Source organism: Hemiscyllium ocellatum, chromosome 7 (genome assembly GCF_020745735.1).
Source record: "Hemiscyllium ocellatum isolate sHemOce1 chromosome 7, sHemOce1.pat.X.cur, whole genome shotgun sequence".
Lineage (NCBI taxonomy): Eukaryota > Metazoa > Chordata > Chondrichthyes > Orectolobiformes > Hemiscylliidae > Hemiscyllium > Hemiscyllium ocellatum.
In genome coordinates this window covers 48,209,506-48,234,953 of record NC_083407.1, presented here as the reverse complement: position 1 = coordinate 48,234,953, position 25,448 = coordinate 48,209,506, and the positions used below count along the sequence as shown (strand labels likewise).

General features: G+C 40.5%; 1 protein-coding gene across 2 annotated transcripts in view; it reads left to right on the top strand.

Annotated features, from left to right (window-relative positions):
• nostrin (nitric oxide synthase trafficking) overlaps nucleotides 1-20,960 on the top strand; it is a 53,065-nt gene extending 32,105 nt beyond the window's left edge. For both annotated transcript variants that reach the window (XM_060827170.1, XM_060827171.1), the window contains 8 exons: nucleotides 7,280-7,378; nucleotides 7,506-7,631; nucleotides 10,713-10,821; nucleotides 11,167-11,255; nucleotides 13,396-13,521; nucleotides 15,851-16,073; nucleotides 19,405-19,491; nucleotides 20,015-20,960. In XM_060827170.1, coding sequence (XP_060683153.1) covers nucleotides 7,280-7,378; nucleotides 7,506-7,631; nucleotides 10,713-10,821; nucleotides 11,167-11,255; nucleotides 13,396-13,521; nucleotides 15,851-16,073; nucleotides 19,405-19,491; nucleotides 20,015-20,151 — 996 coding nt within the window. In that variant the 3' untranslated portion in view covers nucleotides 20,152-20,960. The remainder of the gene's footprint in view (nucleotides 1-7,279; nucleotides 7,379-7,505; nucleotides 7,632-10,712; nucleotides 10,822-11,166; nucleotides 11,256-13,395; nucleotides 13,522-15,850; nucleotides 16,074-19,404; nucleotides 19,492-20,014) is intronic.
• The last annotated feature ends 4,488 nt before the right edge of the window (nucleotides 20,961-25,448 follow it).

The window sequence follows — 25,448 nt, the reverse complement described above, 5'->3', positions numbered from 1 at the left end:
GAGCATGGACTGCTTCAGTGTCTGAGGAGTCACGATTGGTGCTGAACACTGTGTAATCATCAGCAACCATCCCCACTTCTGACCTTATGACAGAGGGAAGGTCATTGATGAAACAGCTGAAGATTGTTGGGTCTATAGGAAACTACCCTGAGCGACTCCTGCAGAGATTGTCTGGACCTGAGATGACTGACCGTCCATAACCACAACCACCTTCCTTTGTGCCAGGTATGACTCGAACCAGTGGAGTGTTTGCCCCCAATACCCATTGATTCCAGTTTTGCCAGGGTTCCTTGATGCTATACTCTGTCAAATGCAGCCTTGATGTCAAGGGCTGGCACTCTCACCTCACCGAAACATCAACTCTCTTGCTCCGTTGATGCTGCTTCACCTGCTGTGCTTTTCCAGTGCCACACTTTTCAACTATGATTCTCAGCATCTGCAGTCCTCACTTTTTCTCGTAGTCAGTAGACCACCATCTAGTGGAAAGGATATAGAGGAACAAACCTAGGAGGTGTTTACAGAGAAATTAGATTAGATTAGATTAGATTCCCTACAGTGTGGAAACAGGCCCTTCGGCCCAACAAGTCCACACTGACCCTCTGAAGAGTAATCCATCCCCCTCTGACTAATGCTCCTAACAACTATGGACAATTTAGCATGGTCAATTCACCTGACCCACACAGTTTTGGAATGTGGGAGGAAACCCACGCAGACACAGGGAGAATGTGCAAACGCCACACACAGTTGCCCGAAGCTGGAATTGAACCTGGGACCCTGGTGCTGTGAGGCAGCAGCACTAACCACTGAGCCACTGTGCCGCCCCATGGCAACATAGAATATTTAAAATTTCAGTTACCCTATTATAGACCGGAATACCGGTACTGTAAGGAGCAACAAGGAGAAGTATTCCGAGATTGTATTTGGGTGAGTTTCTTATAGCATGATGTGTCCAGTTCAACAAGGAAGAATGTGTTGTTTCTCTTGGTCCTTGGACATGTGGTAGGCCAAGTGGATCATGTATCAGTGGGGGAACTTTTAGGGCTCAGAGATCTTTATACAAGTTAGAGGAGAATGTTGAAGAATGACATGAACCAATCCAGAGGAAGAGAATTTAATTGGCAGACAACTTTAATGGGACAAAAACAGAGTTGAGCAGAATTGATTGGATTAAGGAGTTGATGAGAAAAGCAATCGTCTCCTTCAAAGGCTTATGGCTCAGGTATGTTAAAGATTTATTCTCTCTGATGATAAAGGTAGGACGAAAAAATCCAGAGTTCCCTGGATGGCAAAGGAGGTAGAATTTAATAGTATAAAGAAAAAATGTACCTGAGACTGATGTAAGGCAGAAAATATAAGTGTCTAAACATTAGAGAATGGTGAATGGAGGAGGAAGGCTGATTAGAAACCAAACGAGGTTTACACATGGAGCAGGGGCATTGCTGAGATGTTAAATGATTATTTTGCATTCATCTATACAAAAGAGGAGGATGCTGCCCATGCCACTGTGACAGAGGAGGAGACTGTCATTGGAAGGATTCAAAATTAATAAAGAAGAGTCTTGTATAGATGGTTGGCATGTAAAGTTGAGAAGATACCAGTAGTGGATGAGTTGCCAGTAGGAGTTGCAAAAGGATTTTGAAGGAAGCAAGGGTAGAAATCACTGGTGCATTGGGCATAATCTTCAGTCTATCCTGAACATAGGATAGGAACCAGAAGACTGAAAAATTGTTAACATTATGGCCCTTTTCAAGAAAAATTGAGGGAACATCCAGCAATCACAAATTGGCTCATTTAATTTCAGTGATGGGAATCTTCAAGAAACAGTAATCCAAGTTAGAATGAGTAATCACTTTAAAATCTTTGAGGAAGGCAAAACAACAAATTGCTAGAGTATTGGCAGATATCTTTGTGTCCTTTATGTCTACAGATGAGGTCCCAGAAGACTATAGAGTACCCAATGTTGTCCCCTTGTTTAAGAAGGATAGCAGGCTTGTGAGGCTCATGTTGTTAGGAGGGAAATTATTGGAAAAGATTCTCAGGGACATGATCAAGATGCATTTAGAAGCAAATGGACTTACTAGTGACAGACAGCATGGTTTTGTGTTGGGGAATCATGCCTTACCAACTTGATTGAGTTTTTTGGGGGAGTGACAAAGATGATTGAGGGAAAAGTGGTTGAGATTGTCTATGTGGACTTTAGTAAAGCCTTTGACAAGGTCCCTCATAGCAGACTGGTACAAAAGGTGAAGTCACATGTTATCAAAGCTGAGCTGCCAAGATGGATACAGAACTGACTTAGTCCAAGACAGAGGGTAGGGATGGAAGGATGCTTTTTGGAGTGAAGGGTTGTGACTAGTGGTGTTCCACAGGGAACAGTGCAGGGACTCTGCTGTTCACGATCTACATAATCGATTTGAAGGAAAACGTGGTTGGTCTACTTGGTAAGTTTGCAACTGATATAAAGATTGGTGGAGTTCAGAGAGTGAGAAGAATTGTCAGAAGATACAGCAGGATATAAATCAGTTAGAGACATGGGTAAAAAAAATGGCAGATGGAGTTTAATCAGGATAAATGTGAGGTGATCCATTTTGGAAGGGTGTCAATTACAGGTGGACATTATACAGTGAATGACAGAACCCTTAGGAGTATTGATACGCAGAGGGATCTTGGTTTGCAGGTCCACAAATCACTGAAGGTGGTCGCACAGGTGGAAAAGGTAGTTAAAAAGGCCTATGGCATGTTTGCCTTCATTGGAAGGGGCAACAAGAATAAGGATAGGCAAGGTATGCTGCAGCTTTGTAGAACTTTGGTGAGGCCATACTTGGAATTTTGCTAAAACTCACACAACACCAGGTTATAATCCAACAGGTTTATTTGGAAGCAGTTGGACGATAACCTGGTGTTGTGTAATTTTTAACTTTGTACACTCCAGTCCAACACTGGTATCTCCAAATCATTGGAATTTTGCATACAGTTCTGATCACCACACTATCAGAAGGATGTGGATGTTTTGGAGAGGGTATAGAAAAGTTTTACCAGGATGTTCCCTGGTATGGGGGATCTTAGCTAAGAAGAATGGGCAGCACAGTGGCTCAGTAGTTAGCACTGCTGCCTCACACCAGGGTCCCAGGTTCAATTTCAGCCTCGGCCAACTGTCTGTGTGAAGTTTGCACTCGTCCATGTGTCTGCGCGAGTTTCCTCCGGGTGCTCCGGATTCCTCCCACAATCCAAAGATGTGCAGGTTAGGTGAATTGGCCATGCTAAATTGTCCGTAATGTCCAGGGATGTGTAGGTTAGGTACATCAGTCAGGGGTAAATGTAGAGTAAAATGGTAGGGAAATGGGGTTGAATGGGATACTCTTTGGAGGGTCGATGTGGAGTTGTTGGCCGAAGGGCTTGTTTCCACACTGTAGGGATTCTGAGTATTCTAAGAAAGGTTAGATGATCCGGGTTTGTTTTCACTGAAAAGCAGGAAGTTGAGGGACGAACTGATAGAAGTTAATAAGATTGTAAATAATATGGATAGAGTGGACAGTCTGAGGCTTTTTCCTAGGCTGAAGAGGTCAATTAGGGGACACAGGTTCCGTGTGTGTGTGTGTGTGTGTGTGTGTGTGAGAGTGAGAGAGAAGGGGGTTGAGGTGCAGTTTAAGAGATGTGTGAAGCAAATTTTTCACACAAAGTGGTGAGTGCCTGGAACATGCTGCCAGAGGAGGTGGTAGAAGCAGTCACAATAGCAGCATTCAAGAAGCACCTGGACAGATACATGAATAGGAAGGAAATAGAGGTATACGGATCCTGTAGGTAATGGTAGTTTTAGTACAGATGGGCAAATTGTGTCCATGCAGGCTTGGAAGGTCGAAGGGCCTATTCCTGTGTTGTATTGTTTTTGTTGTTGTTCTTATTGGTTATAGAATAAAAGGGACAATAGCAAGGTAGATGTTAATGGATACGTTTCAAGCTGGAAAAAGCTTTGTTGTGGACATCCCCGAAGGCTGCGACTGGGACTTTTGCTTTTCCTGATAAATATTAATTCTCTGGATCTTAGCATACAGGGGACAATTTCAAAGTTTGCAGATGACACTAAACATGGATGAATTATAAATGGTGAGGAGGACGGTATGGAACTCAAAAAAGATGTTGACAGTTTGGAGGAGTGGACAGACAGGTCACAGGTCAGGTTCAGAACAGGGAAGTGAGAGGTGATGTACTTTGGTCAGAAAAATATTAGAAGACAGTATGAAAAAGGGGTTACAATTATAAAGGCAATGCAGGAGCAAAGCGACTTGGGTGTTAATGTGCTGAGATCATTCAAGGTGGTAGGACAGGTAGAGAGAGCAGTTAATAAAACGGAAGTATCTTTGGCTTTAAAGAAGAGCGATAATGTGATATTGATTTTGTACAAAGCACTTGTTAATACTCAGCTGGAATATTATGCTCGGTTATGGGCATTGCATTATGGGAAATATGTGAATGCACTGGAGAGAGGACAGAGCATTAATAAGAATGATTCCAGGAATGAGAAACTTCAGTAATGCTAGATTGAAGAGGTTAGGAGTGTTTTCTTTGGACAAGAGGCTGAGAGAAGATTTTGATAGAAGGTTACAAAGTCATGAGGGGACAGGATGGAGTGGACAAAGAAAGCTGTTCCGACTTATGAAAGAGAATGGATCAAGAGGGCATAGACTGAGTGATGTGCAAATGAACCAAAGATGTTATGAGGGGGGGACAAAAAAGTTCCACAACAAGTATCAGGGTATGGAATGTACTGACTGGAAATGATGGAAGCAGGTTTGGTTGAGGCAGTTGAGAGGGCATTGGATGCTTGTCTGTATAGAAATGGGGTGCTGCAAAATGGGGAATGGGCAGGAAACTAAGATTACGCAATAGAACTAGTGCAGGCATAATGGGCCAAATAGCTTCCTTCTGTGCCACAGCCATAAGATAGGGGAGTAAAATTAGGCATTCAGCTCATGGAGTCTGCTCCACCACTTGATCAAGGCTGATATGTTTCTCAATCCCATTTTCCTGCCTTCTCCTGTAACTCTTGATCCCTTAGTAATCAAGAATCTATCTATCTCTGTCTTCAATGACTTGGCCTCCACTGCCTCTGTGGCAATAGGTTCCACAGATTCACCATCCTCTGGCTGAAGAAATTTCTCCTCTTCTCAGTTGTAAATGTCTGTCCCTTCACTCTGAGGGTGTGCCCTCAGGTCTTAGTCTCTTCTACTAGTGGAAGCATGTTTTCCACATCTCCTCTATTCACACCTGTCAATACTCCTAAGTTTCATTGAGATCATTGCGCCTCTCCCACCTACATACTTCTAAATTCCATCAAGTACACCCCGAGTCCTTAACCACACTTTATATTGACAAGCACTTCATCCCTGGGATTATTCTTGTAAATCTCCTCTGGACTCCTTCTGACACCAACACATCCTCCCTTGGATACAGGGTCCAAAATTGCTCACAATATTCCAAATGCAGTCTGACTAGAGCCTTATACTGTCTTAGCAGTACCTTTTTGCTATTGTATTTTAGCTCTCTTGAAATGAATGCTAACATTGCACTTGCCTCCTGACAGCTAACTGGACCTGCATGTTAACCTTAAGAGAATCCTGAACTAGGACTCTTAAGTCCCTTTGTGTGGTACCTTGTCAAATGCCTTCTGGAAAATCAAATACATAAAGTCCACTGGCTCTCCTTTGTCTAATTTGCTTGCTACTTCCTCAAAGAATTCTAACAGATTATTCAGGCACAATGTCCCCTTAACAAAGATGTGCTGACTCTAGCCCTATTTTACCCCACACTTCCAAGTACTCCATGATCTTATCCTTAATAATGAACACTTTTTAATCTTAACAATGACTGAGATCAGGCTAACTGGTCTATAATTTCCCATCTGCTTCCCCTTTTTTAAACAGAGACGTAACATTTGCCATTTTCAGTCCTCTGGGAATCTCCCTGAATCCATTAATTCCGGAAAGATCACAACCAATGCCTCAAATCTCTTCAGCTGCTTCCTTCAGAACCATGGAGTGCAGTCCATCCAGTCTGGATGATTCATCAATCCTTAGACCTTTTCGGCTTGCCCAGTTTCTACTCCTTAGCGATAGTCACTAAACACCTCTGCTCGTGACTCTTTTGGAGTTCTGGTTTTCAACTGGTGTTGACAACAGTGAAGGCTGATGCAAAGTATCTACTCTGTTCCTCTGCCATTTCTTTATTTCCCATTACTTCTTCCCAGTCTCATTTTCCAGTGCTCCAATGTGCACTTCTGCCTCCCTCTCACCTTTTTATGTATCTTTACAAATGACCTCTAGCAATCTTATCTTATATTACCCTCATATTTCATTTTTACCCACTTATTGCCTTTTGTTATCCTCTGCTGGTTTTTAAAGGCTTCCCAATTCTCTGGCTTCCTGCAAGCCTTCATCACATTATATGCTTTTTCTTTTATGCTGTCCCCGACTTCTCTTGTCAGCACGGTTGCCTTGTCATCCCCTGGTATGTTTCTTCTTCCTTGGTATGAATTTATGCTTTGCCTCCAAATTACCCCTAGAATTCCCTGCCATTGCTGCTCCACCATTTCTTTCAGCTGAGTTCCCCTTCCAATCAACTTTGGCCAGCTCCTCCCCTTGTGTCTTTGTAGTTACCTTTACTCAATTGTTATACTATTACATCTGATTCAAGCTTCTCCCTCTCAAACTGCAAGGGAAATTGTATTCTATTATGGTCACTGCCTGCTAGGGATTCCTTCACCTAAAGCACCCTAATCAAGTCTGCCTTATTACAGGGGAACCTCGATTATCCGAATAGCAATTATCCGAAAATCGGATTATCTGAAGGAGAACTTGAGGTCCCGATAGAAACATTACATCAAAGATGTGTGTCCAACACTGATCACGTCTTGTCTTTCCAGTGATTAAAAAGTGCTGCCGAGAAAAGTCCTGAACTGATGGGAGCGCAGGCACTGTCTCTAAATGACTGTCATTCTTTCCATCCGCAAGCCGCTGCAAAAAAAATTGTATACCAATTCTGTGATTGTGGGGATAGATAAGAAAAGATATACTGAACTTTGATTAAACCTCACCATAGCCAGCAATATATAGATGGAAACCAGATGTATAGACTTGTTCTTATGTTACTGTTTCCTTGCTTCTTAATTTAAAGCTATATTTCCTTCTTTTATTGCATAGGATGAACAAAGCAATCTGTGTCTATCTGATCGGTTTAAATTTAAAGTGTCTCAGATCATTCATTATTTTCTTCTTTCCAATAGGTAATATATGATTTGGAAAAAGAAAAGATAAGGCTGCTATGTGACATTTTAAACAAATACAGTGAACATATCACTAGTTTTGGAAGAACACTCATAGAAGTAAGAATTGTAGCATAAGTATACTTTTTTTTATATTTATGGAAATAATATTATGTAATATTGATGCATATGCATTTGTAAATGTGTTTATATAATGAAATGAAATAAAATACATTGTTATCTTTAGCGTCAAAGTCAAATTCATGAAGCTGTACAAAATATCGACATTGAGAAAGACATTCAGATATTGTTGGACAACACATCCATTTTATCAGATGAAAACAAAACAGAATTTCTTCTTACAGATTATTATGTAAGTATATATTTAAATTTAAAGTTAATAAATACTTCACTGAATTACCGAATGTTTGGATGGAGAATGTAGTCAAGTTAGCCTAATGTCTGTCATTAGGGAAAATGCTAGAGTCTATTGTTAAGCAAGAAATAGCCAAACATTGTTTATGTATTTCTAAAATCAAACAACAGGTCAACATGATGTTGTGAAAGGAAATTATGTTTGACAGATTTGCTAGAATCCTTTTGAGGATATAAGGAGCAGAGTTATAAAGGGAAACTGGTAGACGGAGTACATTTGTATTTTCCGGAAATATTCGATAATAAGATTTTTATACAAGCGAGGAGCTCACTGTGATTGGGTTAATATATTAGCATGAAGTGATGATTGGTTAACACACAGAACACAGAAATTCTGGGTTTTTTTCAAGTAGGAAACACCGAGCTAGTGAAGTGCCACGAGGACCAGTCTTAGGGCCTCAATTTGCTATCTGTATTAATGACTTGGATGAGAGGGCAGATTGTAGAACTATCCATGTTCTCTGACAATACAGGTGAAGGGCATATTGTGATGACAATACAAGGAATCTACAAGACAATTAAGTTGAGTGAGTGACAAAAGCTTGGCAGATAGAATCTAATGTTGCAAAATGCAAAGTCATGCACTTTGGCAGGAAAAATCAAAAGGCAGACTGTTACTAAATGGACAGCGGCTCCAAAACAATGCACTATAGAGGAATCTGGGTATTCCTGTGCATGAAACATAAAAAAAATTAGCATGTAGATGCAGCAAGTAGTTAAGTGTTGGCCTTTATAGCTAAGGGCTGGAATTTTAAAAATAGGGAAGTCACATTACAATAATGCAGAATGTTGGTGAAGCCACGCCTGGAGCATTGTGTATTTTCATTCTTTCTAGATTTAAGAAAGCATGTATTAGCATTAGAGACAGTTCATCAGCGACTCACAATGCTTTTTCTTGGATTGAAAGAGTAGATTTATTAGGCCTTTATTCATTATTGTTTACATCAATGACAGGTGATATTATTAAAATACGATTCTGAGAAGGCTTGACTGGGTCAATGTAGTGATATTCCCACTAATGGGGTATCTTGAACTGGAGGACAGAATTATAGATTAGATTAGATTCCTTACAGTGTGGAAACAGGCCCTTCAGCCCAACAAGTCCACACCGATCCTCTGAAGAGAAACCCACCCAGACCCTCTGACTCATGGAGTTCAATGTAGCTAAGTGTGAAGTCATTCACTTTGGTAGGAGTAACAAGAAGATGGATTACTGGGCTAATGGTAGGCTACTTGGTAGTGTGGATGAGCAGGGGGATCTTGGTGTCCATGTACACAGATGTCTGAAAGTTGCCACCCAGGTAAATAGTGCTGTGAAAAGTGCATGACTTTGCATTTTGCTACATTAGATTCTATCTGCCAAGCTTTTGTCACTCACTCAACTTAATTGTCTTGTAGATTCCTTGTATTGTCATCACAATATGCCCTTCACCTGTATTGTCAGAGAACGTGGATAGTTCTACAATCTGCCCTCTCATCCAAGTCATTAATACAGATAGTAAATTGAGGCCCTAATATGGCGTACTGGGCTTTATTGGTAGAGGAATTGAGTTCTGGAGTCCTGAGGTCATGTTGCAGTTGTAGAAGACTCTGGTGCGGCCTTATCTGGAGTATTGTGTGCAGTTTTGGTCGCCATACTATAGGAAGGATGTGGAGGCACTGGAACGGGTGCAGAGGAAGTTTACCAGGATGTTGCCTGGCATGTTAGGAAGATCGGATGAGGAAAGGCTGAGGCACTTGGGGCTGTTTTCATTGGAGAAAAGAAGGTTTAGGGGAGATTTGATAGAGGTGTACAAGATGATTAGGGGTTTAGATAGGGTTGACAGTGAGAACCTTTTTCCGCGTATGGAGTCAGCTGTTACTAGGGGACACAGCTTTAAATTAAGGCGGGGGGGGGGTTGGTATAGGACAGATGTTAGGGGTAGATTCTTTACTCAGCGGGTTGTGAGTTCATGGAATGCCCTGCCAGTATCAGTGGTGGAATCTCCCTCTTTATGGTCATTCAAGCGGGCATTGGATAAGCATATGGAGGTTATTGGGCTAGTGTAGGTTAGGTAGGCTTCGGTCGGTGCAACATCGAGGGCCGAAGGGCCTGTACTGCGCTATATTTTTCTATGTTCTAATGCAGCTAACACTATGGACAATTTAGCATGGCCAATTCATGTTGTGGTTCTGTTCGCCGAGCTGGAAGTTTTTGCTGCAAACGTTTCGTTCCCTGGCCAATTCACCTGGCCTGTACATCTTTGGACTGTGGGAGGAAACCAGAGCAGCCGAAGGAAACTCATGCAGACACTGGGAGAATGTGCAAACTCCACACAGACAGGTGCCTGAGGCAGGAATTAAACCTGGGATCCTGGTGCTGTGAGGCAGCAGTGCTAGCCACTGTGCTGCCCCAAGAATAAGGGACACTATTTAAAACTGATATGTAAAGGAATTTCATTTACCGAGAGTAGTGAATTATGGGAGTCTCTATTGAAGAAAGTTATGGAGGCTAAATATTTGAAAATATTTTCAAAGAGGATATAGACAGATTTTGAACTGTTGGGAATTGGGGGCTGCGATGACCTGGCCAGCAAGAGATGTTGATGCCAAGGGAAGTCAGTTGTGACCTTGTTGAATGGCACAGAGACTTGAGGTGCCAAAAGACCTACTTCTATCTTCTTATAAACTCTATCTTATGTCGTTATGTAAAAGTGAAAAGTGTGCAAACAAATGTTGACAAAATAATGTTGACAAGGGTCAGATAATGGAAAACATTCAACATGCTAATTAGCAGCAGAAAGATATTTAAATTGAAAGCCTTTGTCCATCTTTTTACTGTACATCTGATTTAAAAATCTGCAATCAGAATTTAAGGCAGAAAATAAGCCAGCGATTTGAAGGGACATTGAACTAAAAACACAATTTGCAATCTGTTGTACTTCTAATAAGAGTAATGACTGTACATCTTTTGCTGTTAACCACCTTTTGGGATGTCCTAAATTCATAAAATATGAATACATCTTTCTCTTTATAACAGGAGGAAGATGGCAGAAACACAATGGATAAGGAAAGAAGGAAGACTGCACTAGCACAGAAACTGCAAAGACTCCAGGATGATATAAACAAAGTAAAGAAGGACAAAGAAGGTTAGATTCCACTTTAAGTTTTCTCTAATGAGAAAGAGCTGCAAATGTGTTGCTGGTCAAAGCACAGCAGGCCAGGCAGCATCTCAGGAATAGAGAATTCGACGTTTCGAGCATAAGCCCTTCATCAGGAATATTCCTGATGAAGGGCTTATGCTCGAAACGTCGAATTCTCTATTCCTGAGATGCTGCCTGGCCTGCTGTGCTTTGACCAGCAACACATTTGCAGCTGTGATCTCCAGCATCTGCAGACCTCATTTTTTACTCTAATGAGAAAGAACCTGACTTAACATGAATATTTGAACTCTAAAACTCTAGTAACAATAACTATTCTGATTGCTTTCTCAGGGTTAGAAAAGATGATCAGTACAGGTTTCAAAAGTCCTTCATTTTCAGATCCACAGACTGAAGAAAAAACTGTCTCAATGCGAGATGAGGTATAGCTCGCTAATTTTTCTGATATATTTATTCAATTATTTGAAAGCAATTACTAAAGTTTTATAATCAGTATTTAATCTGGCATTATACTCCCAATCCTAACCATTCATGTAACCATTGTTGCTGGATTTTAAAATGTCTATCAGATTTCCTGTTCACCTTCTGTACTGTAAGAAAACAGAGGGTTGTAGTTGATGGAACATGTTCATCTTGGTGTCCAGTTACTAGTGGCGTACCACAATGGTCGGTGTTGGGTCCACTGCTGTTCGTCACTTTTATAAATGACCTGGATGAGGACTTAGAAGGATGGGTTAGTAAATTTGTGGATGACACTAAGGTCGGTGGAGTTGTGGATAGTGATGAAGGATATAGTAGGTTGCAGAGAGATATAGATAGGACGCAGAGCTGGGCTGAGAGGTGGCAAATGGAGTTTAATGTGGACAAGTGTGAGGTGATACATTTTCGAAGGAGTAATCGGAATGCAAAGTACTGGGCTAGTGGTAGGACTCTTGGGAGTGCAGATGAGCAGAGAGATCTCGGTGTCCATGTACACAGATCCCTGAAAGTTGCCACCCAGATTGACAGGGTTGTTAAGAAGGCATACAGTGTTTTGGCCTTTATTAATAGAGGGATTGAGTTCCGGAACCAGGAGGTTATGCTGCAGCTGTACAAAGCTGTGGTATGGTCACACTTGGAGTATTGTGTACAGTTCTGGTCACTGCATTTATAAGAAGGATGTGGAAGCTTTGGAAAGGATGCAGAGGAGATTTACTAGGATGTTGCCTTGTATGGAAGGAATGTATTATGAGGAAAGGCTGAGGGCCTTGAGGCTATTCTCGTTAGAGAGAAGAAGGTTGAGAAGTGACTTAATAGAGACATACAAGATAATCAGGGGGTTAGATAGGGTGGACAGGGAGAGCCTTTCTCCAAGTATGGGGATGGCAAACACAAGAGGACACAACTTTAAAGTGAGGAGAGATAGGTATAAGACAGATGTCAGAGGTAGTTTCTTTACTCAGAGAGTAGTAAGGATATGGAATGCTTTGTCTGCAACGGTAGTAGATTCACCAAGTTTAAGTGGATTTAAGTCATCATTGGACAGACAAATGGACATACATGGAATAGTGTAGGTTGGATGGGCTTCAGATTCGTATGACAGGGCGACGCAACATCGAAGGCCAAAGGGCCTGTACTGCGCTGTAATTTTCTATGTTCTGTGTTCTAACATCAACTTTTCCAATCTATCTATGTAACTGAAATGTTTCATCCTGGAATCATTCTAGTAAATCTCTTTTGGACTCTCTGAAAGGTTTTATCTCCTTTATACAACATGGTGTTCAGGGTCAGACACTTCTCTCAAACTGCAGACGAATTTGTATTTCAAATTTGTTTAGCAGAAACTCTTTGCATGCAAAAGCTATGCTCCATTAACAAAGCCTGGGATCCCATTATTATTTAGTTTGTCACATTTGACGTGCCACTTTCAAAGATTTGTATACAAACATCTGCAGATTTTTGTTCTACTTCAAAATGTGCCATTTAATTTCAATTGTCTCTCCTCATTCTACTTGTCAATGTATATTACAGCATACTTTGTATGTTGAATTTCATTTGTATGTTCACCAGCCTATCTACATTCTCCTGAAAATTGCGCCAAAGTTCAAGTCATTGATGTATTTAGAAAGAACAATGGTTCTATTACTGAGCCCAAGGGTATATATCTCCCTTTAGGCTGAAAAAAAACTTATTCAGGCCGTTCTGTTACAATGCGCGTTTCATCAATGCAAATTTGCTGCAAGGCGATAGATGAATTGGGGACGCTGTTTCTAAAGGATGAACTTTGAAAACGTTTGTCAACTGTAACGCGATTACAGCGCCAACACTTTAAACGCTGTTTCTAATGTGTGATTTTTCTATAACATGGGTTTGCAAAAAACACAATCATCACATTATGGAAGAACTAGCTGTACCCTACACTGCAGTTGTGTATTGACAAGTAATACTGAGAACGCATGCTGAATTGAAAAAGTAGCATTGAAGCATAAATTTAGAGGTAATAAAATGAGAACATGTCAGTGCTATATTGTATATCTTTTTCTCTCATTTTAAGAATTATAATAATCTAACTTCTGCTTCTAGGCATCTCTGAAACTAATTCTCTTGGAATTAAATTTCTACAAAATTGCATCAACTATGGCAGAGCTAGAAGGAAATCCTAAACCTTCTCATCCATTAAGCGAAAACATCCTTAAATGGAAAGATAAGGTGCATCCAAAGTTTAAGTTAATGGCACTGTACTTGGAAATTCAAAGTAAATGTGTCCTAGTTTCTTTATTTATCAAGGTTATACTATCACATAATTGCTGCTTTTTATCTTTATATTACTTCTTTTGACAAAACATTGAAAAAAGTGAATATAATTTGTAAAATAATTAGTTATTCAGTACAATTTATTAAGCTACAAGTATGTTTACTTTGAGGGAATGGCCAAATACAGGTAACTTCTCTTAAACCAAAGTTGTTAAATGAAAATGTGATTATTTGAATTTTCTTCTGGCATTAAACTTTTACTTACTCTTACAGTTCAAGCACCCAAAATTACTTAATTATCAGGAATAATCTGTAAAACACTGTAAATGTATAATTGAATAATTCTAGGACCATGCCATTTAGAACATAGAACAAGACAGCACAGAACAGGCTCTTCGGCCCTTGATGTTATGTCGACCTGTGAACTAATCTAAGCTCATCCCCTTACACTACTTCATCATCACCCATATGCTTATCCACAAGGACTGTTTAAATTACCCCAAAGGTGGCTGAGTTATCTACATTGACAGGCATGGCATTCCACACCCTTACTACTCTCTGAGTAAAGAAGCTGCCTCTGACATCTGTCTTAAATCTATCACGCCTCAATTTGCAGCTATTCCCCCTCGTACAAGCTGACATCACCATCCTAGGAAAAAGACTCTCACTGTCCACCCTATCTAAACCTCTGATCATCTTGTATGTCTCTATTAAATCCTCTCTTAGCCACCACCTTTCCAATGAGAACAGACCCAATTTACAACATAGAAAAATTAGTTGAAGCTTGGGATGGAAACTAGCCTAAATTGGAAAATGCCATTCATTTGGGAATGTGGGTTTCAAACAATGGGAGAAAGACAAAGTAAAAACAAAAGGATTGTTTTGGTTTTCTGTTTTGCAAGATTGCATTTCTTGGGGGTAGAACAGGTGGTGGAGGGGAGAGGGAAGATTTCATACATGAGAGTCTGCCATCATGTTGAAAAAGGATTTTAACAGACCAAATGATCATTTTCAATTTGTCAATTTAATGGGCTGAATGCTACAATATACTGACCAGCTGTGTTCATGACAATGAGTGGGTTGGAGGGGGTGGGGGGAACAGTAGGTGGGATGTGATGGGATAGAGAGGTGGCAGCCCACTCCAACCTGTTTCCTCTGATATGGAGGGGCATAAATGGTAAGGCACCCACAAATCCAACTTTAGGAACAGGTGGTGGAGAGGGAACCTGAGTACTTTATGTGGTTAATTATTATCTACTTAGTGACCATGGCTCTTAAAGTAATATTGACATTCTGATAGTGAGAAGAACACAGCAAGATGGTAACACAGACACAGATTCATATTAATAAAAAATTGTTACATCTCTGGAAATACAGTTACTTTCAAGCAGTTATTGCTCCTAACACCTGATTCTGGTTTCAAAGATATGCTGGGAAGTGACAAAGATTCTTTCTAGTCTTCTTGACTGGACAAGAACCAATCATCATCAACTAACCTAGTACTTCCTGAGTAGAGAACTTCGGTCCAACCATGCCAACCAGATATCCCAAACCAATCTAGTCCCACCTGCTGGCACCCAGCCCATATCCCTCCAAACCCTTCCTATTCATACACCTATCCAAATGCCTTTTAAATGTTGCAATTGTACTAGCCTCCATCACTTCCTCTGGCAGCTCATTCTGTACACATACCACCCTCTGGGTGAAAAAGTTGCCCCTTAGGTCTCTTTTATGTCTTTTTCCTCTCACCCTAAACCTACGCTGTCTAGTTCTGGACCCCCCCACCCCCCCAACCCAGGGAAAAGACTTTGTCTATTTATCCTATCCATGCCCCTCATAATTTTGTAAACCTCTATAAAGTCAATCCTCAGCCTCTGACGCTCTAGGGAAAACAGCCCCAGCCTGTTCAGCCTCTCCCTGTAGCTCCAATTCTTCAACCCTGGCAACATCCTTGTAAATCTTTTCTGAACCCTTTCAAGTTTCACAACATCTTTCCGATAGGAAAGAGACCAGAATTGCACACAACATTCCGACAGTGGTCTAACCAATGTCCTGTACAGCTGCAACATGACTTCCCAACTCCCGTACTCAATACTCTAACTGATAAAGGAAAACATACTTCTTCACTAGCCATAAATACTTTGATTTCATAAAGATATTGAAAGAACAGTGCATCTAAACTTCAAGTAATCCTACTAAATATAGTTGGGTTGCATAATAATTGTCAACATGGAGCATTTCACATGCAGTTCTTCAGTTGATATAATAAATTTTAATTTTGCAGGAATATCATCACAGCTTGGTGCAGGTATCACGTTCAATGAAGATGAAAAATGTGCAGTGTAATAGAACGTTAAACTCTGCATCTTCAGATAGCAGGAGAGATCACTACAAACACAGCCCCCAACAGACATCTGAAGCCATATATGTAAATCATACAATTCATTCAAATCATTCAGTGTCAGGAACGGAGCGATTAGAAGTGGATGCAAACTCACCTGACTATGGTAATTTAGTTGAACAAGATAATTTTAGTCTAAAAATGTGAGCTTTGTTTTGTGCAAACTGTTAGGAATAGTGCTGATAATATGTTGCCAACGTTTCTGTCTTTGCATTCAACTGGGTAAATAATCGCAATAATTTATATATCAGGAGAAGAGTACTGTCATTGACAGTTAGATCTGATTAGCTGCCCAATCACTGAATCACACCTGATAGTAATCAACAGTTATTGAATAATCCTGAGTGCATTCAAACTCTATTAACAACCAATTTGAGAGCATCAGTCAAGCTTGTAATGTGATGGCACATTCACAGTTTCTACAAATGATAGACATTCATAATCATATAGTCATTCCTGATGAAGGGCTCTGGCCCGAAACGTCAAATTTCCTGTTCCTAGGATGCTGCCTAACCTGCTGTGCTTTAACCAGCAACACATTTTCAGCATTCATAATCATAGACCTGTTCTTCTGCATATGCAAGAATACGTTCATACATTTGTCATTTTGAATTAACCAGGAACATGGGGACCCTGTATTTTCCCACTGTTTTCTCCCTGATAATGCCTTAGATGAGTGTAAAGCAAAAGTTTTGGCACTATGTCTTACTGTTTAGCAAGAAACATATTTTTACTGAAACCTTGGAGGCAAGCAAATTCTGAAGCAGAGAATTTAAACAGATTAAATTTATTATAATTCATTTAGATTGCCATCAACCCTCTTTTAATCTTGTCATAAGTTATTACTTCCATGTTTCGTACATTTCTTGATCTCCTATGCTGATTCAACTTCTAATGTTTGAAAATTCTGCTTTGCCAAATCAGCAATTCAATAGTAAACTCAAAAAAAACTAAAACATTTCCCATTATTAGAAATAATAATACTGAAAGATTAACCTTGGAAACAGAAATTTATTGGCTGTGAGTAAACCAGGACATTTAGTGAAAGTAGAACATCTCAGCTAAGATTGACATTAAATAGAATAGGATCTTTGGGACGCATGGCATACTTCTTGGTTGAAGACTTCAAAATGAGTCATGCATTCCCATGGTCAATTGTTTTTACATAATTTTACCCATTTTAATCTTTGTCCTGCTAGGAATTCAGAACTGGAGGATATCATCTCAAAGTAAAGAATCAGATAAAGGAGATATGTCTCCATTCTAATCCAGAGAACAGATAATTTTCATTTATAAGCATACTCAGTTCAAAGAATCATACATTTCTAGGTACAAAGAGAATCGAGGGACATTACAACTAAATATGAGAAGATGGATTGAAATTGAAATATATTCTTACATTCTGCGAGTATTGCTGTTTTGCAAAGCCATTTCAAAAAACACTGAAAATAGTTAAGCATTTATATGTAATGAGATCTTTAGAACATTTTATCAGTTGAAATGTGTTAGGTGGTAAGCGAAACAAACAAAGTAATTCCTTTCCTCCGTCATATGTTCAGAATTGGGGATGTTTGCCAATGATTGCACAAGGTTTAGCACCATTCATGACTCCTCAATTACTGAAATAATCCATTTTCAAATGCAACAAGATCTGGATGATATCCAGGCTTGGGCTGACAAGTGCCAAGTAACATTTGCACCATACATATACCAGGCAATGACCATCTCTCATAAGAGACAATATAATAACCACTGCTTGATATTCAATATTACCTTGACTGAATCCCCCAGTATCAATATCCTGGCTATTACCATTGACCAGAAACTCAATTGGACTTGTCTGATAAATACAGCACTATAAGAGCGGGTCTGTAGTTAGGAATACTGCAGCAAATAATTTGTCTCCTGACTCAGCAAAGTATATCCACTATTTACAAGGCACATGTCAGGAGTGTGATGGAATACTTCCCCACTTGTCTGGATGGGTGCAGCTCCAACAACACTCAAGAAACTTGACATAAATCAGGACAATGCATCCAGGTTGATTGGCACCACTTCTACAAACATCCCTCTCCTGTCAAACCTCAGTGGCAGCAGTACATTCTATCTTACAAGATGCACTGCAGAAATTCACCAAAGGTCCTTAGATAGCACCTTCCAAACCCATGACTACTTCCACCTAGGACAAGGGCAACAGATACATGTGAACACTTCCACCTACAAATTTCCCTCCAAGCCACTCATCATCCTGAATTGGAAATATGTCACTGTTTCTTCACTATTGCTGGATCAAAATCCTGGAATTCCCTCCCTAAGGGCATTGAGGGTTTACCTAATGCATGTGGACTGCAGCGGTTCAAGAAGGCAGCTCACCACCACCACCACCTCAAGGGCAAATGGGGACAGGCAATAAGTGCTGGCAAGCCTGCAATACCCATGTCCCATAAGTGAATAAAAAATCGAGTTGCCATGTACAGAGTGACCAGAGCTAATTTTGTGATTTCATCACTTATTTAATCATCCTCACTTAGAACACATTCATTCACTATGGTAGCAATGAAAGTCTTCTGCATAGGTCTGTAAAATATCAGCTTCATAGCTCTTATGAACACATTCAGTTAAAAGAACCTACCTGAGAGTTTAAAATAAAGCGATTAAAATACCATTAAATATTTGCACAAGATGCAGAATTGTAAAATTGTGAAAATTTCTTCGTATTGAGAGATGCCTGCTGAAGGCACAAGCAAATTTAAACTAATGGTTTTGATATTTTTTTAAAAAATTACATCACAGAACGTGACCGTGTCAGACTAGACCAGCATTTGTAACTTTTCGCCAATTACCACCGAGAAGGTGGTGATAAGGCTACTTTGTGAACTGCTTCGATTCATGCGATGTAGGTACACCAACAGCATTACTAGGGAGTTTCATAATTTTGACCTACTGACAGTAAGGGAGTGTTTAAGTTGATGGTTCGTTTGCCCTTCAAATGGCCTTTGTCCTGCATCACGTTGAGCTTCTTGAGTGTTGGGGAGCTACACCCATCTCAACAAGTGGAGAGTATTATATCACATTTCGTACTCGTGCTTTACAGATTGTAGACAGGCTTTCGGGAATCAAGATGTGGGTTAGTCTGCACAAGATTTCCAGCCTTTGATGTGGTGTTGATGTAGTGGAAGCTGCTCCTGCTTAGTTTCTGGTCAGTGGGAGTAGATTGGTTCTCTTGTTAAAAGTGGTCATTGTCTTGCATTTGTGGGTACAACTGTTACTTGCCACTAATCAACCCCAAGCCTGCAATGTTGTTGCAAGGTTTGCTGAATATGAACATGTACGGCTTCAGTATCTGATGATGGCACATTCGTTTAGTATTAATTCATAGATTGCTACCTTCTAAATTGATTTCAAAACATTTAGAAGATTCTTATTTAATTCTGCAGTAATCAATCCTGTTGAGGAGATTGGAACATGCAAAGCTCTATATGATTATCAGGCTGCCAGAGATGATGAACTTAACCTGAAACAAGGTAAGGACTTGCATCACTAGAATTTTGCTAAGATGAGCATATGTCTACAATTTCTTAGGATGATTGCAGCACCACTCAATTAGCAATGAGAAAAGACACAGTGTTTGAAATTTTCATTCAAGGAGTGTGGATGTTGCAGGTTAGGCCAACATTTATTGCCCATTCCTAATTGCCCTCAAAGATTGTGACGAGCTGCATTCTTTAACTACTGCAGTTCATGTGGCATAGGGAATAGTATAATGTCGTAGCGCGATTAGAGAGGGAATCCCAGGATCTTGACCCAGTGAAGGAGTGATGCTCCCATTATCTGCTGCCTTGAGCTTCCAGGGGGGTAAAGGTTGAGGGTTTGGAAGTGAGTGAATAGTGAAGGCATTGAGTTTATGTTAATTATTAATAATTTAGTTGGCTGATCATAATTGATGCAATAATTGAAGTGAGACCAATAGAAAACAACAGTTGTTGCTTGCTGACAATGCCATACTCATGGATATATTTTGACTTCCCATTTCTTTTCCCAATGTAGGTGACATACTTACTATTTACAAAAAGGATGCTACGGGATGGTGGCTTGGCAGTTTGCAAGGAACAAAGGGCATTTTCCCAGCTACCTATGTAGAGGAATTACCCCAAATGGAAAAAATCAGATCAACAGAAGCATAAAATAGTTCAGACACTACCTGTCACTTATTGTTGGATGGCAACAGGGTGATTTGGAAAACTTCTGAAAAGAAGAGTTGTATTTTTTCAATACAATCCTGCAAACTTGAATTAATTTTTATTTTAAAATCTCACAAGTTTTGGACAAGGACTGTTTTAAATCTTAAATGTGGTCATGTAATTTATGCTTGTGAACTGAAAAGCAAACACATTAATAGGCCAGAACTTATTGCAGCTAGCAAACCAATTTACTATCACAAAGTTCTCTTGCAGAGTTACTGTAAGTGCAAGTGGAAAACCGTACCCTCTACAGGATTTTTGGGACCAACAAAGAGAGCACACAAAACTATCTCCTTCATCACATTGAACGTTAGAATACTGCAGTCTGGACAAGAAGTTAAGTCAGAATAACACTGTAAATTTTAAAATAGGTACTAAAAATGAAAGAAACAGGGTTTAAGAAGTTTGGCTTGATAGAATCAAAACAAAGTTAAAAAAGTCTGCTTTTCATTTATGAAGGAATTAGACAACTGTAAAATACTCAGTATCAGTGACAGTTTGTCAGTAATTAAGACTAACCATGCTATTAAAAAGAAAACGTAGTCTGAAATAGGCAAGCCCAAACTTTGTGGTATGTCAAGTTTGTCTTTGCCATGTAATTGTAGTGAAGTCATACCATTTGATGCACTTGAACGGGAGAGCAGACATCAAGATGTTATTTTGAGCAGCACAATGAGGACAGCGCATCTTCAATTTTCACATTTTAACTGTTTCTATGGTCAAGTAAAGTTGCTGTTCAAATCGTGCATTAATGATGCTGTTAGCTTCAGTTACTTTTATAGAAAATACTAGCCCTTTAGTGACATCCATGCTGAATTCACAAACTCATGTTTCTTGAAATAAATCACGAACTGGCAAAGTACATCTTTGATCGTTCAGAACGTGTAAAACCCATAGAATTGTTATGGTTCAGAAGGAGGCACGTTGTGCTTGCACTGATTCTATTAACTAATGCCAATCTCCTGTTTATCTCCCATATTGCTCCATACCATTTCTATCCAAGTAACTATCTAATGCTTTCTTGAATGCCTCAATTGAATATGCTTTCATTGCATTGCAATCATTCCTATGTAGGGCTTATGCCCAAAATGTCCATTCTCCTGCTCCTTGGCTGCTGCCTGACCTGCTTGCTTTTCCAGCACCATAATCCAGACTCATTGGTCTGAACGCATATACACCCAGGACCCTCTATTCCTACATGTTGCTTAGACTTTTACCCTTTATTTTAATTTGTCTTCCAATGTTCTGTTGACCAAAGTGCATCACCTCACACTTCTCTGCATTGAATCTCATCTGCCACCTATCTGCCCACTTCCACTTAATTGTCAGTGTCCTTTTGGAGTTCTACACTGTCCTTTTTACCATTTATAATTCTTTCAGGTTTAGTGTCATCTATAAACTTTGAAATTGTCTTCTGCACACCAAGATCCAGAGCACTAACATATGTTTGGAAAAGCAAGGATCTTAATACCTACTCTGGAGAAGTCCACTGCAAATCTTCCTCATAGAGTCATAAATCGTGGAGACAGGCCCTTTGGCCCAAACTGGTCCATGCTGATCAAAATGTCCATCACCGCTAACCCTATTTCCCTGCACTTCACCCATATCCTTCTAAAACCTTTCCTATCCACGTATTTGTCCAAATGCCTTTTAAATGTTGTTAATGTACCCCCTCAACTACATCCGCTGGCAGCGCATTCATATGCATACCACCCTTTGTGTCAAAGGTTGCCCCTCAGGTTCCCTTTCATTCTTTTCCCTCTAAACTTAAACTGATGCCCTTGAGTCTTTGATTACCCAACCCTGGGGATAAAAGATTGAGGGCATTCACCCTACCCATGCCTGTCATAATCTTAAACGCTTCTATAAGACCCCCTCAGTCTCCTGCACTGTAAAGAAAAATGTCCTAGCTTGTCCAACTTCTCCCTATAACTCAGACTGTTGAGTCCTGGTAACATTCTTGTACATTTCTTCTGCACTCTTTCCAGTTTAATAACATCCTTCCTAGAGCAAGGTGACCAAAACTGAACACAATAGTCCAATTGTAGCCTCACTAATGTTCCGTACAACTGCAACATAACTCAAACTTATATACTTAATGCCCTGACTGATGAAAGCCAGTGTGCCAAAAGCTGCCTTCTGGCCCAAAACATATCTGTTGACTATTATTGTTTCTGATCACTCAGTAAATTTATATCCATGTTATTGTCCCTTTTATTCTGAGGCCTATAACTTCCTTTCTAAGTTTGTTGTGTGACACTGTACCAAATTTCTTCTGGAAATCCACGCATACTACCAACAGTGTTAGCCACGTGGATCCGTTGCCTCTTCAAAAAAACCCCAGAAGGTTAACACAAACAGAAGTTGCTGGGAAAACTCAGCACATCTGGCAGCATCTGTGAAGAGAAATATAGTTAACGTTTCGGGTCCGGTGACCCTGGCTCAGAAAGTTGAATATGATTTTTTCCTTTAGAAATCCATGTTGACTCTTCCTAATTAAACAACCTTTTTTTCCATATGATTACTAATTCTATCCCAAATAACTTTCTGTAAGTTTCCCACCCTTTAAGTTAAGGTAACTGGTCTGTAATTGTTACAATTAACCTTACAACCTTGCTTGAATGAAATTGTAATGTTCGCAATTTTTCGATTGTGGCCAGTGGTCCCACAATTTCTTCCCTCGTTTCCTTCTAAATCTGCGGATGCATCTCATCCGGTGCCAGTAGCTTGTCAATATAAAGTCCCAATGATCTAACCAAGATTGCTTCCTTATTAATTTTGAACCCTTCTAGTGACCGAATCTCCTCCTCTGCCACAATAGAATGGACATCATTCCAACCACATCTGAAGGAAGTGCACCCAACTCCAGCTCCTCGAAAACCGATTTAGGGAACTGGAGCTGGATGAACTACGGATCATCTAGGAGGCAAAGGGAGAAATTGAGTAGAGATACCGGGAGGTGAACATTCCTCAGACATAGGATAAGGACAGTCGGGGGGAGGAAAGGGAACCAACAAATAGGGCAGAGATCTCCTGTGGCCATTCCCCTCAGCAATAAGTATACCATTTTGGATACTGCTGATGGGATGGCCTACCGGGGGAAGCTGTAATTGTCAGGTCTCTAGCACTGAGGCTCAGAAGGGAAGGGGGAAGAATAGAAAAGCACTAGTGGTAGGGGACTCAATAGATAGACAGATTAATAGGTGATTTTGTGGTCAAGAACAAGACTCTTGGAAGGTATGTTGCCTCCCTGCTGACAGGATCCAGGATGTCGCTGATCAGGTTTACATGGTTCTGAAGGGGGAGGGTGAGCAGCCAGAATTTGTGGTACGTAATGGCACCAATGATATAGCCAGAAAAAGGATTGAGGATCTGAAAAGTGACTACAGAGAACGAGGTTGGAAGCTGAAGAGCAGGACGAGTAGAGTAGTAATCTCGGGTTTGCTACCAGTCCATGAGATAGGTGAAGAACAGTTAGCAAATGCAGCTGAACACGTGGCTGCGAGGCTAGTGCTTCAGATACCTAGACCATTGGGATGCCTTCTGGGGAAGGTGGGACCTGTATATGAAGGACGGGTTCTACCTGAACTGATGGGGCACAACTATCCTGGGTGGGAGATTTGTTTGTGTGATTCGGGAGGGTTTAAACTAGTTTGGCAAGGAGGTGGGAATGAGAACTCCCTATCTGAGAGGGGGGCAGTTGTAGATGGCGCAGTGACAGGATGTAGAAAATCTAGTGGGAAGGTTTCTCGCGTGATGAAACAAAGAGATCGGTTCAATTGTGTCTGCTTTAATGTAAGGAGTGTCAGATATAAGAGTGATGAACTTAGAAAATGGATCAGGACTTGGGACTATGATGTTGTGGCCATAACAGAGATGTGAGTTTCACAGGAGCAGGAGTGCTTGCTAGATGTTCCAGGGTTTAGAATGTTTAAAAAGAACAGGGAGGGTGGAAAAATAGGAGATGTAGCATTGCTAATTAGAGTGCATCACAGCTACAGAAACGAAGGTTGTTGAGGAAGGTTTCTCTACCTAGTCAGTATGGGTGGAAGTTAGGAACAGGAAGGGAGCAGCCACCTCATTAGTGGTTTTCTACAGACCCCTAGTAGCAATAGAGAGATTGAAGAAATCATAGGCTGGCAGATTTTAGAAAAATGCAGATGGAGTAGGGCTGTTGTTATGGGTGATTCCAACTTTCCCAATATCGACTGGAACCTCCTTAATGCAGATGGTTTGGATGGAGCCGTTTTTGTTTTGTGTGTTCAGGAGGGTTTCCTTACTTAGTATGTAGACAGGCCAATAAGGGGAGAGGCCAGTTTGGATTTGGTGCTGTCAATGAGTCAGAACAGGTGTCTGATCTTGTGGTGGGAGAACACTTTGGTGACAGTGACCACAACTGCCTCACATTTACCATAGCCTTGGAGAGAGAAAGCAGTAGTTACGCCAAGGGTAGATATTTAATTGGGGAAAAGGAAATTTTGATGCTATCAGACAGGAGTTGGGAAGTAGACTAGGATCAATTGTTCCACAGAAAGGGCACAGCAGACATGGCGACTGTTTAAGAAGCAGTTGTTGGGAGTGAACCACAAATTTGTACCTCAGACAGGTAAGAAGTGGTAAGATTAAGGATCCTTGGATGACGAGAACAGAGGAGCTTCTTGTCAAAAGGAAGAAGGCAGCTTACGTAAGGTGGAGGAAACAAGGATCTAGCATAGCTTTAGAGGATTACAGACTTGCTAGAAAGGAGTTCAGAAATGGACTGAGGAGAGCCAGGAGGAGGCACGAGAAAGGCTTGGCAAGAAGGATTAGGGAAAACCCAAAGGCATTTTACTCATACGTGAGGAATAAGAGAATGATCAGGGAGAATATAGGGCCAATCAGGGATAGCATAGGGAAATTGTGCATGGAGGCTGAGCAGATAGGGGAAGCTCTAAATTAGTTTTTTGCTTTGGTTTTCACTAAGGAGAACCTTGTTGTGAGTGACAACAGATCAAGATTGAAGAAGTTGATGTGCTGGAAATTTTGGCAAACATTAAGATTGATTAGTTCCCAGATCCAGACCAGATTTACCCTCGGTTGCTCCAGGAAGTTAGAAAGGGGGTTGCTAAGCTGCTGGCAAAGATCTTTGCTTCCTCACTCTCTATGGGAGTTGTACCAGAGGATTGGAAGGAGATGAATGTTGTTCCTCTTTTCAAAGGTAATAGGGAAATCCGTGGCAACTACAGACCAGTCAGTCTTAC